The sequence below is a fragment of the Chrysemys picta genome, chromosome 4 (assembly GCF_011386835.1).
Source record: "Chrysemys picta bellii isolate R12L10 chromosome 4, ASM1138683v2, whole genome shotgun sequence".
Classification (NCBI taxonomy): Eukaryota; Metazoa; Chordata; order Testudines; family Emydidae; genus Chrysemys; species Chrysemys picta.
The window spans coordinates 111641199-111656909 of NC_088794.1; the positions used below are offsets into that span (position 1 = coordinate 111641199).

At 43.8% G+C, this 15711-nt stretch overlaps 1 protein-coding gene and 1 long non-coding RNA gene across 2 annotated transcripts in view; both read right to left on the reverse strand.

Moving 5' to 3' along the window:
* The window catches only part of LOC135983444 (uncharacterized), a 380072-nt gene that overhangs the window by 23114 nt on the left and 341247 nt on the right, over positions 1–15711 (reverse strand). The window lies entirely within an intron of this gene.
* Positions 6926–10653, reverse strand: CLEC14A (C-type lectin domain containing 14A). The gene has a single exon (XM_005301546.4). The coding sequence runs from the start codon at positions 9120–9122 to the stop codon at positions 7827–7829; it is 1296 nt and encodes a 431-aa protein (XP_005301603.2). The 5' UTR covers positions 9123–10653; the 3' UTR covers positions 6926–7826.

The window sequence follows — 15711 nt, forward strand, 5'->3', positions numbered from 1 at the left end:
TTTGACTACAATGCTAAGGGTCTTCCATCAATCTTACTGGCTAAGTAGGGCTGGAGGAGAGTTCATTCAGAGTCATCATTGATACTCATTATATAGTGTGAGGGGTTGGTGCTGAGCAATGTGTTGGACTTGCTTTCTGAACAGATGCTGCGTATACTATCTCCGCAAAATTCATTGCTGGTCTAGAGAAAGCAAGATCTAAACACAAACCAGGCTTCCAGCCTGATGAGGCAAAATGTTATCATTAGACCAACAGACCAGCCCTGCTAATTATGTTCTGGAAAACACATCAGACTATTCTAACATATTACAGGACATGTGCTGCTCCTTGATTAGCAATTGGAACTCTTGATCTTTTTGCAGGCCAAGGCCTTATGAGTTCAAACACTTGAAACAACAAACGGGGAAAGTTTATGCAGTGTGTGGCTGGGGACAGATACTTGAGTCTCTTTGCAAATTATATGTTTTATTTGTTTGTAAATTGGTTCTGTTGCTGATTTGTCCCCATAACTTCTACAATTGCAGCAAGGAGAGAAAGAAGACACTTAAAAAGAAACCATGCATGTGGGCACAAGTGTTTCAGCCTAATGTGTTCCCCTGACCATAGGCATTATGGGTAAAAATCAGCACTGGGCCGAGGGCCAGCGCAAGGCCATGCACAATCCTAGCCCTCAATATAGGGCCTCAGTGAGATTTAAGTGCTGCATTGACTTCATACTGCCCCCTGAACCGGGTATGAATAATATCCTCAGTGCAGCATTATCTAGAACATCAACAAATGGCCGTATCCTTAAGAAATAAAAAAAGTTCTATCTAGACGGAATTAAGTATTGTGTATCAAGGATTAAGCTCCATGCAATAGCCTAAGAAAGATAAGGCAGTTTTAAAACATGAAGAAGCTTAATTAAATGATAGAGAAATTATATTTCCTGGGGAAAACTTGAGTTTATTCATGTTTAAAATCTTCATTAAACTGTAGTATGTGGAAAGAGGACGGGATGTTTTTTTGTTTTTTAAAATGCTTTGAAGCATATGAATTTTGTCCTTAGCCACCTTGAGATTTCACCTTAATCCCATAACACTGAAACCTTCAGTAGTTAAATTATTATTAAACAGTTTTTGGACAATTAACATTTTATTGCTGATTATATGATGACCCTAAATCATCAAATATTCATCATACATTCATGATCAAAATGTACACGCCCCAAAAGATGTCTATAACTGTCTACACTACCTTGGAAGGAATTAAGGGATTAGAAATGAGATTCAAGAGATAGCAAAAGGATGCATTTCTTGGACTACTGTGCTAGATGAGAGGTGTGGACCTTCAATTTTTTAACATAGATTCATAGATTTTAAGGTCAGAAGGGACCATTATTTATTTATTGTGTTACTATAGTACCTAGATGCCCCAGTCATGGACCATGACCCCATTGTGCTATGTGCTGTACAAACACAGGACAAAAAGACAGATTGTGAGATCCTTGGGACAGGAACTAAGTAAGTCATCTAGTCTGACCTGTATAACATAGGTCATAGATATCTGATCATTTAAAACATTGAATTATATAAACATGACCAATACAATATATGTGTTTTAGTAGGAGATGGAGTGGTATGTTTCATGTGTCAAAAATCATTCAAATAACACCCACTTTTAGGTGTAGTATGCCATGTTCAAAAACCATGAAGAGACACACATGCTGCTGCAGTGACATGCATGGACCAGGGCATGACATCTCTCCATCAGCACCAGAGCAGGAAGCAGGTGCTTGGGGCTGACAATGGAAAGGGGAGGCACGTCCAGGTCTTTGGCGGCAATTTGGCGGTGAGTCCCTCAGTCCCTCTCGGAGGGAAGGACCGGCTGCTGAATTGCCGCCGAAGAATGAAGCAGCGCGGTAGAGCTGCCGCCGAAGTGCCGCCAATCACGGCTTTATCTTTTTTTTTTTTTTCGCCACTTGGGGCAGCAAATAAGCTGGAGCCGGCCCTGCTCTCCATCCCTCTCACATTTTGGATATATGTTTCCATTTCATTGTGGTCTCTCACATGTGGTATTACATGATAGTTAAACAAAAACTATACAGTTTGCCCCTCCCAGAAGTTTTAATATATATTTATGAATTTACCCAAACATATGGACTTGATTCTGCTCCGATTGAAGTGAATGGCAAAACTTTAATTGACTTAATTGATGCTGGATCAGGCATGTTTCTTAATGCTGAGAATTGCATTAAGGTTACTGTGTTAGCAGTTATATGTGCTAAACTATATGTTGCAAACCGGCCACTTATTGGTTGTACATCTGAGAAGACAATGATCTAAATGTAGGGAGTTGGAGAAAAGCAAGGACTATTTCCCCCTGCTCCCAAAATATCTGTTCTCTGGGTTTTAAACATTCCAGAAATGTTCAGCCAACAAATAATTTATCTCCTTCTCCTCCCATATTTCTGTGATATGCATTACAGGTGGATATATTTATTTTGTACCACAGTACAAATTTCAAGTTCATCCAAATATCTTGGGTTCAAACCAAATTCAAATGTTATTGGGTTTGCATTTTATTTAAGAAAAAATACATTGACAAAATAAGGCAAAAACAGAGCAGAAAGTACGCAGAGTGAAAAACAAATACGAAGAGGGAGAACGTGAAAAAAGGAGTAGAGAGAGAATTTCTGTAAAGCAAAAATAAATACAGCATATACAATATCCAGGGTACCCACACATACTAACTTTGCTTTTGGAGGGTTTTTTCATCTCTGATATATAAAACACCTTCCCTTTAGGTAGGACAACTTTTTATTTATTAAGTTTCCCTTAGGAAAAAATTACAAGTAGGGGGAAGAAAAGATTTATGGCCTAGTTTTGTAAACAGCAAAAATACTTTGAAAGCTTTAAGAAACCATGAACTCCATGAGCTTCACCTAACTATAAAGCCAGATTGTACCTCCATAGACATGCACAAGGGAGGATCCCCTGACTGCAGATCTCCCCTTCCTCTGCACAGAAGAGATGCACCAATAACCTTGTGGAGGGCTCCCTGTGTGTTCAGGGTCATGTCAAGGGGTAGGGGAGTGAGAGGAAGGGCAACTGGAGAGGTGTTCATTGCCCACCCCCCTTTCCCCCCCCTCTCCTCCCCACCCATGGAAGTTAGCTGGAAAAGTTAATCCAGGCCCAGGCCCTTGGAACTTTGTGGCATTGGACCCCGTGGTAGTCCAGCTCCAGTAAAGCCACAATTGCCAAGGAGTGGGGACCTGTGGAGCCAGAGCTGCTGTGTAGGTACAGCCAGATGCCCCAGGATCTTTGCCAACTTTGGTGCTGTTTTTCCCCAGGGCAAACCCTGTCCCAGCAGGACAATTTGAGGCCCTCTCCATGAAAAACCCCAGCAGAGATTTCCATGTCCCCCCTCTTATGGTTTTGCACAGCGAGGGAGGCAACCTGGCCCATTGTGACTTGCTGAATAGATATCCTGTCTCATTATGTTCCTCGATCTGGAGATGCAAGACCTTTGTGTGGCTTTTCCTTCCCTGCAACTCTAGCAATCTCATAAATAAAGTACCATGAACAGGATGTAGAAAATAAGATACTTCACTTTAGTTCATAATTTATGCTCTTGGGGTCACACATTGTCTTCTGTCCATGTACTCCCAGTGAAGTAAATGGAATTTGAGAATTCACATCCACTGACCGGGAACTTATGTAAACACATAACTAACTTGAGCTTTGGGCTTACAATGCCCATTATTAGGCAAATCAACCCACCACAAAATGTATAAATTATTTAATGGCCCATACAGCCATGTCTCTGGGTGATGCCAAACTTCATGCATTTTGAATAAGTTACATCCTCTGAGTCAAATCTTGAGAGGTGCTGAACACCTGCAACTCCAAATTAAAGTGAAAGGCAATTGCAGGTGCCTAACAGCTCTCAGAATACAGCCATATGTGTGCAAGGTTCCTGGAAACAAAGAATTGCCATAATTTAGTCTTGAAAAGACAAAACTGTTTGAGAAGTTTCATAGCCCTTTTTGGATATTCAATGTCTGAAATGGGAAAGAGATGAGGATTTTGTGTTAAAAACTTTGCAAAAGTAAGGCAAGCAAGAGTTTCCCCAAAGCTCCCAGTGACTTAAATTGTGCAAGAACTGAAAGCCACATATAACCTATTAGTCACTTTTCAGATATATGCACATCTGAACACAGAATCAGCCCGCCTGGATGGCTTATATTTGAGATGAAAAGCATTTATCTTTGCAAAGTATAACTGAAAATATATTAGAAAATATTCAAATTAGTAGCCAGTTTGTTTTGTAAAGGCTAGTTCACCTCTGATTCTGGGGAGGGCCCATGAGGTGATTCTTTGAGGTCCTCCAAATGTATCTGTATTTATTTATATGCAATGAGGAGACATTTGTTCTCCACCTCATTCTCCTGTTCCAGGAGAGGTGAAAAATTCACTGCTGGAGTCTATGTATAGATGCCACCATTTAATAAAGATTTTAAAGGTTACCAAACACCAGACCAAGCCAGTTTTCCAGACTGTCTGACTCCTGCAGCCCATGGAGCCAGCTGCCTCAAGAGTCAGGCAGCCCAGGGAACCAGCTGGCCTGAGAGTTTTCCAACCATCTCTGCTCCTGACTCCTAGTCCAATGGCCCATTTGTGATGGGGTATTAACTCCACGCTAACCTAGGAAGGGTTGATGAGGCTGAGAAGGGGCCAATTAAGCAGATAGGCCACACCTGTGGGGAGTAAGGTGGCCTAAGTAACCCTGGATTGATGATGGACCTCAGCGAAGAAGGACCAGGCAGGGCTAATATAAAGCCAGAAAGTTGTCAGCAGAAAAGGGCTGCAGCATGGAAGCCTCCAGCCATGTTCTGGGCTTTAGAAAGAGAAAGAAGAAAACCCAGGGGGAGAGTAGAAACCCTGGGGATCCAGGCCTTAAAGGAAGAGTTTACCCAGAAGGGTGGTGGAGTGGAAGCCTGAAAGAGGCAGAGTAGGAAAAGGCTCAGGGAAGTAGCAGCAAGGTGGGATGTTGCAGTCCTTGGCCATTGGTTAGAGAGTCCCTGAGCTGGAACCCGGAGTAGAGGGTGAGCGTGAGTTCCCCTACTAACCACTGGGGAAGTGGCACAGATAGGACAGTGATTGGGAAGCCTGCCTGAGACAGTCTGTAGGGAGAGACTGTGATGCCCCAAAAGGGGGACATAGTGACCTAGTTGGAGGCTCAAGCCATGAAGGGAGAGCAGCCTGAGTTGGGGGGCAGCATGGTGTGTGAACAAGCAACAGAAGGGGCACTGAACCTGGAAGGAGCTAATACCCAGAGCAGCCAGAAGGAGGCATTCCAGCAGTGAGTTCACCCCACGACACCATCTATTAGGAGTTCTCAAACTTCATTGCACCGCGACCCCCTTCTGACAACAAAAATTACTACACAACCCCAGGAAGGGGGGACCGAAGCCTGAGCCACCCAAGCTCCATTGCCCCATGGAGGGGGGGAAGCCCAAGCCCCACCACCCCAGGTAGGGGAGAGGCAAAGCCCAAGGGCTTCAGCCCCAAGCATGGGACCTGTAACCTGAGCTGCGCTGCCTAGGGTTGAAGCCCTCGGGCTTTGGCTTCAGCCCCACATGGCGGGGCTCACGCTTCAGACATGGGCCCCAGGAAGTCTAAGCCAGCCCTGGTGACCCCATCAGGGCTGCCCAGAGGAGGGGGGGCAAATGGGGTAATTTGCTGCGGGCCCCACAAGGGCCCCCATGAGAATATAGTATTCTATAGTATTGCAACTTTTTTTTTATGGAAGGGGCCCCTGAAATTGCTTTGCCCCAGGCCCCCTGAATCCTCTGGGTGGCCCTGGACCCCATTAAAATGGGATTGTGACCCACTTTGGTGTCCTGACGCACAATTTGAGAACCGTTGTATTAGAACAAGTAGCCAGCTTGGAAGGAACTCATGGTGGACCTAGTGCCATCAGCAAAGGTTGGTGCAGCACTGCACCACAAAAATATGAATTGGGCTGCGATTCCCCTGCCAAAATCAAAGGACCCTTTTCACGGGTCACAAAAACTAGCTAGATGTAGGTTGAGGTAGAAGGTACTCTAAATATTTCATGAACTTTAGGAAAAATCACTGTGGCAAACTTTAGCCATAGCATCACTTTACATTGGTGTACATTTTCAAAGCTATCTTTGAATGAAAAAGGTCTAGGAATTTACTTTGTTTTTGAAGCCAAATCCTCAAAATTAGGAAAGAGGGGGGCAAAGGGAAAGAGGGAATTAAGGCCAGGTCTAGATAGGGGGGGAAATGTAGGAAATGTTTAAGAAACAGACATTTCCAAGCTCTTGCTTCTTTTAAATGAAGCAAAGGTTTTCTGTGGAACAGGTTTGGTAGTGATCCAGTTTACCTGTCTCTTATTGCATTCAGAAGACTTCAAATCAATACTTACCATTAATACCCTAACTGAGAATCAACAATGCCATAATTGGAAGGGAGTATCAGCATTTTGAATTGCAAAGAAAGTAAGGTGTGTGCCCAGACCAATAACTGATTTATGGGACTGCTGAAAGGAAATCACAAACAAAGGGATTGCATCACCTAGGAAGGACGTACAGAGAGCAAACCTTCCATTGTTTACTTGCAGGGGAAACCCATAGAAATCAATACATCAAACTTATGTGACGGAGAGAAGAATTTGGGCTATACTTGGACTCATGCCCACTGTTCTAACCTGAAAAATTTGGCAACATTTTGGTTGTGCAACTCTGGGTATCATGGGGATGGCTTATTTGCACTGACGAAGTTTTGCATCAAATTGCCTTAAATCTAAACACTTTAATAGAAAGATGGGAGTTTCGCAATCATTTGTGCAGAATATTTTGTTGCTCAACTACAATACAAAACTGCATATTGTATGAAGAAGCAATCTAAACAGTGATTTAGGTTCTAAAACATCCTTTATTTTTCTTCCATAGACTGATACAAAATTAACTCCCCATTAGCCTACCTCCCCATCTGCAATTTAATGATTTTTCAAATACAGTAATGAACTGAACATTAAAAAAAAAGTCTGGCTAAACAGTGTTTGGATCTGAGTTTCCTCCAAAATTATGGACGCGTATATATCCAAATGTTCAAACAACAATTAAAAATAAAATTAAAGCCCCCAAGTACCACTCAAATATTCTACATCAAGGCATAATTTACAACTTGTAAGGCAACTTGGTCAACATTTTCAAACTTGGTTGCTTCCTGGAGATGCTAAGAATCCAAACTCCAGTTGAAGTCAACAGGAGGTGCTGGTGATCAGCCCTTCTGAAACTCAGGCCCCATCCTCTATATTTTATTTAAGTATGCACCTAAATAAGTGACCTGCTTTTCAGAATGTGATTAAAAACTCCCAGGGAAATTACCAGAAGCTGCAGGTGCTCGGAACCCCTGAAAAACAAGCCGCTTAAGTGCTTAACTTTCAGCACCCAAGTCTGACCATTTTGGCCATAAAGCATAAATGCATTAAAGGCCACATCAAGCCCTGTGTTGCAGAGATCCCAGCCAGACCCTTCCTTCGTCAGGGCATTGTCATGGGCACGTCTGCCAAGCCCGGTGGCAATTTACATGAATATGTTTAAAAAAACAACAAAACCAGGCGATGAGATGTTCAGGGTTTCATTGAAACATCGCCAAATCCTTCCTCTCCAGAGAGACGCCTTGACACGAAGAAGCCTCCCTCCAAATAGGTGGGAGCTGCCAGCTCAGCCTGGGGTCACTCACACGAAAGGAAAGTCAGGGCTGGTTCATTTCAAATTAAGCTTCCATGGTCCATGGTGCCCTAGAGGTTCTTAATTCCCGAGTGGAGCTTCCTCCTCTGGGCTGGGCTCGCCCTGCAATCTCTCTGCCGTGTCTCCCCGGGCCTCCAAGGAATTCTCGGAACTGGTGGTGGTGGCCTCTGGATCACTCTCTGCGGCTGCTGCTGGAGCCGGCTCCTTGCCGTCCCCGCTAGCCGAGGAGGGGCTCTTAGTGAAGCAGAGTTTGAAGACCACCAGCACGGCCCCGACCAGGATCACCACCGTCACCACAGCCATGGCGACCAGAATGAAGACATACGTGGGGGAGGACGAGGACTGTACCTCCCCAGCTGTGCTTGGCTGAGAGCTGGAGGAGGGGGAAGGCGCACCCCAGCTGCTGCTGGGGACAGTCCCCCCCGCAGACAGGGTCGGGTCGGGTGCCGCCGTGGCCGAGCCCCCGATGTGCCCGGGGCGCACACAGGATTTCTTGTCGGCCCCCAGGAGGAAGCCCCGGGCGCACACGCAGAGGAAAGCGCCCTGGGCGCTGGTGCAGTCTCTGGGCTCCATGCAGGCTCCAGTGCTGGGGCTCTGGTACCCGGAGGGGCAAGGGCACAGCTGCTCCCCAGCGCCCGTCCAGTTGTAGCCGCCCTGCCCCAGCTCGCAGAGCAGCCGCACGTCTCCCCGGGGCCCAGGGCAGGCCACCACGAGCTCAGTGCCCGGGGGGCTGAAGTCCAGGGCGGCGCTGTGCAGCTGGTAAGGGAGCGAGTAGAGGAGGCTGCGGGCGCCCTGGGGCCGCGGAGCTGGACAGGTGCCGTTGTACTGGTACTTACACACATAGCCTTGGGTGGTGGTGTCCTTGCAGGCCAGCTCCTTCCAACCCCAGGGCTCCAGGTCCTGGCGCCCCGCAGTGACCTGCAGCCCCGCGCACCGCCGGGTGATGCACGACCTGCTCGGCTCTTTCACCCACTTGTCCAGCTCCTTGGGCTCTCCCTGGGGCGCCTGCTGGGGGCCCGCCAGCCATGAGAAGCCCCGCAGCGGCCAATCCATCTGGGTACATTGCTGCGCTCCCCTGACCAGCCAGAGCCAGAACATCCAGGAGCCGGGCTCGGCTGCAACCACTCTCAGCAGGGCGAGGATGGCCCGCACCTCTGCCTCCCCGCTGGCCGTGCTCAGCGCTCCCCCGCGCACAGCGCAGGCCTCCTGGGCTCTGCTGAAGGGCACTTGGGCAAGGTGAACACTGTAGCAGGCGCCAGAGCCTTCGCACCAAGTGTGGTTGCGCCGGGGCTGCTCCGCACCGCACAGCACAGAGCTGGCATGCAGAAGGACGCACAGGGGAATCGCTCCTCGCATCTTCTCTTCCCTCTGTGAAGTGGGGGAGGACTGGATTCTTTTGGCACTCCCAGACCAAGCTGGAACCCCTCTGTTCCCTCAAACTGGAACCAAGCTCAACTATTTCTCCTTTCAGCTCCCAAGAATGTCTCCGAGCCCATCGCCCTCCCTCAAAGGAAATGTGTCAGGAGTGAGGTTTGACCTTAACATCCTTGTTTTGTTGAAGTACAAATGACAAATAGTTTCCCCCCACCCCCTAGTATGGAAACATTAGATTAAACCGAGTTGAAGATTAAGCAAAAAAACAAACCCAAATCCTTTCCTTGCCTCCATACCCTAGTAAGTGAATGGAGCCAGGCATGGGGGGTGGGGGGGGAGAGACTATAGCCCCATTGTCATCTTTCAGGTACTCCATCCCCAGTTGTGGGTGCTTATCACTGCTGAATATCAGGTCTGTATTATGTAGTTTCTCTCACACAATTCTGCCATGTCTCTCAGGCTGCCTCTCAGGATATAAAATCAGTTTAGTTAAACTAGTGCAACTGTTAATTCCATCTAGTTAGATTGGTGCATAACCCTAATTAACCCCCCACACTCAAACCAGTTTAACTCTTCTTAAATTTGTTTAGCTGTTGTCAGTAAATTACTGAATGAAGCTAAACTGATTTAAAGCAAGCATTAAAATGGTTTAAATGTGTCTGCATTAGGGGTTTGCATTGGTTTTAACTAGTTTGATTTCCAACATCTGCAGTAATATTCAGGCACTGTTCCGTTCTCTTCATGTTCTTATACCACACCCATCATTGAGGTATCTGAGCATCTTCCGTTGATGCATTAGACAATGTGACTAGCAAGGGGTTCCTTCTCCATTCCTCTCCCTGGAGGAGAAACTAGCTTGTGTAGCTTTGTTTTCTTGTGTGTGATTTATTATGAGCTTCTAATGTTTGAATGCTAGGGAAAGGAACTGCATTTTGCACTTGGAACAAAAAGTGATGAAGTTTGTGGTAATTCTTAGTTTCTGTGGAAGTGAGTTTCAAAGTCTTGGATCAGTCCCCAAGAAGGTTCTGTCTCCTGCCCAAAGAACCATAAAAAAAGTAGACCTTGCATTAGTTTCTTTGCAGTGTAAACTCTTTGAAGTAGAGACAAATGAGGATTATGAATTGAATCCAAATGAAAACAATGGCCCCTGGGTCCACCTGTTGCAAGGTCAGGGTCTAGATTGAGACCAAACTCATTTTCACTTGTAACTACAAGGCAGAATTTGAACTCTGATGCCTAAAGATAAAAGGCAACCGTACTAACTCCCTGCAACATGAAACTTGGAAGGAAAACGTATGTTAATAATATAGTCTAAATCTTTAATCAGATTTAAATTTCTTCTAATAGGAAGCTTTCCCAGTGAACAGAGTGTTTTAAAAATGAATTAGGGCTAAATTGAATCACATTAATAATTCTGGGCCATATTGTACCACAGATTTTGAAGCAGAGCTTTGAATTCATTTAGCTTGCACTTTGTTATTGTTGATCTTTCACCAAAGTAAAGTTAGTTCAACTATTGTCATTGCCAAGTTTATTACAATTATTTCACTAAAAGATATTAAAGTATTTAGGTGAAAATAATTTCATGTTGTAACTGGGTATATGAGACTTGTCATTCAGATACAATAGCAATGTATTTGATAAAAAGCAGCATGATGTATCAAGTAGATACTTTTGTTAAGAGGCTCAAATGTGGGAAAGGGCACTGACCCTTCAATAGAAGTGCTAATGGACTAGTTTGTCACAGCTGTTACTCAGCCCCACAGGAGAGTAAGACCCTCTTTATACTTGTGCTCAGCTGTTCAGATAGTGATTCAGGCTGTGGGGAGGCGAGCAAGGGTGGTGAGTGAGAGGGCAGAGAGTGGCATGCCCCGGAAGGAGTCCTGGCTCCAATTTCCCAGCTTGCAGCCCACTGTAGCTGGTTGGATGCACAGCAGGGAGGAAATTGCTTTATGACGAAGGATGAAGTAACTTATTCTTCCCTCAGAACAAGTGGGAAAGGGAGGAACTATGACACTGAGTCAGAATTTGTTCCTTGGACTATTCGTGAGGCAGTGCAACTGTGCACAATCTAGTCCTATGTGAGTAAGAACTACTTGTGTGAGCAAAGATTTCAGGCCTGGACGGTAATGTGCTACATGACCTTCCATATCCTATTAGTCACTCACTGCAATGTGGTCTGTGCTCAAGGTTAACCAAAAATTAAACAATACATTCATTTTGCCTTTTACTGTTAATTGATTATGTATGAAGGCTATCCATCTATACTATGCCCTGTCACCAAAAAAGTGTTTTGTTTTATTTGTTATATTAGAAACATCAGGTCCCCACTTCTAACTCTCTGCTGGAGCGCCTTGGCAAAAGGCTGAGAAATGTGGATCCTGATGGCATACAAGGTTGCAAACTTTTCTGCTTCAAAATGGAATTTATTTAGTTTGTAAGAGGTGCTGGACTGATGGCTCTGGGTGGATACTAGCAGCCATTATTAGGCACAGAACAAATAAAGCAACAGCAGCAAAAGAATTCCTTACTCCACCAATAGACCTCAAACTTGTTCTGAAGAATCTATCTTTAGGGATGAGAAGGCAATTCAGTCTCCATGCCCATTCACTCCTTGGCTTCTCTTCTGAAACTGCCAGTGAGGGCAGTGATTGGAACCAATTGTGATTGCTTAGCCACTAGGAAATTGACATGTCCTACCAATTCATTTCACATAGTAGGCCATCAACTTTAAATTTCCTAATAACTTAGGCTGGATGTGAACCAACAGTTCAGAGATGACAATCTAATCATAACCAGTGACCTGAGCCATCCACTCCCTCATGAAAAAACAAAAATGTGAACTCACTGGGTGACAGAACGCTTAAGACTTAAACCAGCACAGTTTCAAAGAGAATAATAATTTGCCCACCTCCACCCCATCTGCTATGCCTCCACCCCATCAACTATGCCTGCACCCAGTTAGGTGAATTTAGCAGTGGGGAGTCCCACAAAACTGAATCAGGGTAGAAATGAGCATATTTTAAAGTAACAAATAGCTCTAATTAAGCCCTCCATTTCTGGAGTTCTTTTGCTTTGCCATTTATAATTAAATAAATAAATAAATAAATAAAAAAGAACTATCTCACTAAGCAAGTTTTTCCATGTTCTCATCGCTATTTTTCCAAAGTATTACTTTCTTTGTAATCTACAATTACAACACTCAGTTACTTTTACATAAGCACTGTTATCAGTCTACATGAAAGGCCCTTAAAACATCTGGTTTATGAAGACAATAGTAGATGTTATGCAGCAGTCAAGTTGCATAATATCAAATATGGCCAGTCTAATCATTGGTCAAAACCTTAAAAATTACTTTAGTTGTGATCGTGATTTTTTGTGTTATAGCTTGACTCTTTATGGTAGCATTCTTCAGTCTTCCACATACACAATTTGATCTTTTGAGAAAAAAATGTGGCAAAATCAGTTTTCTTTTATTAATAGCGTGGGACATTTTCTCCACTATATAGCCACAGTGTCTATCTGTTTTGGGTAAGACATAATGGAAAATCGAATGAGGTATTAATAGAATCCTTTTTTAGTAAGGATTCCATCTTGCATTTTTATAGATGAGCTAGAATTATTTTCATGTGATTGACCAAGAAATTGATCAGCTGTGTGCATGCACATATTTCACAATCAAAAGGGTTTAAGGAATACATTTTCACTAGAGGTAGACTGAAAGAGGGATTGTAGGCTGCTGGCATGCCTCTCCCAGCCCAGGAAGGGCTTGCAGATTAGTCACGAGCCAAAACCAAGTCTCTTTCAAGGCCTTCCTTCAGGACATGGTTTATTAATTCAAACACAAAAGAAAACTAGTCCCCTGACGAACCCAGGTTGCAAGGTCCCAGAGACCTTTCCCTTTGTGACTCTCTCTGCTTCAGGACCTGGCACAGGAGCCAACCTCCCTCCTGCAGCTCTCCTCTGACATCACCTGACCCTTTCCCAGCTGGGGCTGATAAAGGAACAATGCAGGCTGGCAACAGGCCCTAAAAGGGGCAGGCCTCCCTGTTGCAGGGATACACTAAATTAATCTTACTAAAAGCTATATTTTGTTTTACAGATGCATTGGGAGAGATGCAGGAATCAGCCTACTCAGGCAGGAGACAAGACAGATGATTACTTAGAATGCCACTGAATGGTAGACAGATAGACTAGCTAAGATGCCCAGTGGCATCCATTACCCCCAAGGTGATATGGGAAAGTGGTGTGGGGAGCATGGTGGGCAAGTTCTTCTTTAGCAGATATTGTTTATTTTTGGACCAGCAAGAAAAGAATTCTGCTGAGTTCAGTCATCCCAATTTCCCCACCTCTCCCCATTCCCTGCACAAGAACCTCTACTCAGCCCCTGAAGCTCTGCTACCACTTACTCCCCCAGCCATAGTGCCTTGGAAAACAAAGCCAGAATTTATCCCTAAAGTCCCACCACTCTGTCAGAGCTAAGGGCTAAGTAAGAATTTAGCCCTAAATTACCCAACACTAACAGGCACTCTACATAAGTGAGAATCACCACCATAATTCCTGAAAAAATGTCTCTGACAGGTGATCTATTGGGGTATGACATCATAGCTTCAGCAAACAGTGCTGCACAATACTTACATCATTTTTGAAGCACTGCTTTAGTAAAATAACAAGCCCCACCCACATTTCACATATGAAATCATATATGAGCTTGGAAGAATACCCACTGATTATATGGTCCATAAGTGGCCTACAGGTATATACTTCTTCAAGAAAATGCTTAGGGTGAAATACTGACCCCACTGAAGTAAATGAGACCAAGATTTCATCCTTAACCTCACTGAATTCTTACAATGAAAATAAAAGAATGAAAGATTCCACTTAGAATTTATATTCCATGTTGCAATTTTGTTATTTTACAGAAAACAGGAGAGGAAAGGAAAATGAGAATTTCTGTTCTATCGTAACAACTTGCACAATCACAAACATTTAATTATTCCCTTTCAAAAAGGACTACAGTGATAGCAATACTGACTTACAAGGTTATGAAGTGATAACCCAGTAGAGGTCATGCAAGTTCCTATCTACCATAATAACTATTTCCAATGGCACTGTCTCATAGTTTCTGGATTTCTCCCCCTGAAATAAAGCATATTTCACAGTAATTATTGAATCAATGTGTATCATATAAATTTTAGCTAATCATTTGGTGAAAGGTGGGACAAATGAAATGAAGTGATGGGGGGGGACGACAGAATCCTCAATGTAAATTTTACATATTTATTGTAACTCAAAACCTATACTGTGTCTGCTATGCCTGTGTATTTGTCATGCTCCCTTTTAATAATTACATAAGAAAATAATTTGTATTGTAAACAATTCTGTTACCTTTCATAAAAAGTTAGCAATGTAGGCTCCAATCCTGCAGTAAGCTCCTGGAAGGAGGGCCCCCAGCATATGCACATTTAGTACACTAAATCACTAGAAAACAATGTACCAGTGTCTCAGTACTTTTTCCATAATAGCCCATCTATAATCAAAAAGTTAAAAAGCCAGTATTTGTGAAAGTTTGGATGATCATATAACTCTTATGATCCACTAACTGAAAACTCTCAAAATCTGATACATTACAATGCATGGTCTATTTTCTAGCCTGGATCTTCATGCAAAAACTCTCTCTGATGCCAATGAAGATTTTGCACAAAGACTGGAGGGAGAGAATAGACATACGATATTTTCTATAAACTGAAAATAATAACCGGGAAAAACTGCAAACGTATTTTATCATGTTAGTAGTATGATTTGTTATCTTTTCCCTATCTAGTCTCCTCCCTCTGTAGTAGGGGTGTCAAACACCCAGTCTGTTGGACAGATCTGGTCCACTTGATGTATTTGTGTGGCCCCGCATGATGTATTCAGATTCTGCAGAATCTAAGCTTTCATTTAAAAATATATCAATTTTTAGCTCTTGTGGTAGCAAAGAAAACATTCCAAATGTCAGCTGAGTATATCCATTTTGATGGTGTCTTCCTAAGTCTGTAGACAGCCTGAAACAATGATTCGGAGGTGTGAACTCCCCTGTACATTAATTGAATTGGAATATTAATGCTAAAACCTAACAATGACACTGATCATTTTCGTGACAGAATGGGAAAAGGGGCTGAGAGTGAAGCACAAGGTGGGTGGGAGTTGCTACATAGAAGGAAATACAGAGCCAAAAAGGAAGAGAGACACAAGACAGGGAAGAGAAAGGAGGATGGAGAATGAATAGAAACAAAAGGCAGAAATAGTGGTCATTCTAAACCGAGTGGTGCCGAATCAGGTACTGAATAAATAATTATAATAAACAAAAGTTTAGGCCCAGATCCACAAAGGCACTTAAGTGCTTAAATCCCCGTTTCAGGTTCACTTCAAACTACAAACTCCCCACTTGGCTGCCACCTAACACTGCAAGTGCCTAAACTCATTCAGTGCCTAAATTTCCACGGTGTAAGTTCCCTAGGTACCTATGTCTTTGCCTCTGGCCATACACACTGCTGCCTGTGAACATGACTACTGGATCAGGCCCCAT

What these genes read in the sequence shown, in the direction of transcription:
- CLEC14A (XM_005301546.4), bottom strand. Translation starts at nt 9,122, where the DNA reads ATGCGAGGAGCGATTCCCCTGTGCGTCCTTCTGCATGCCAGCTCTGTG.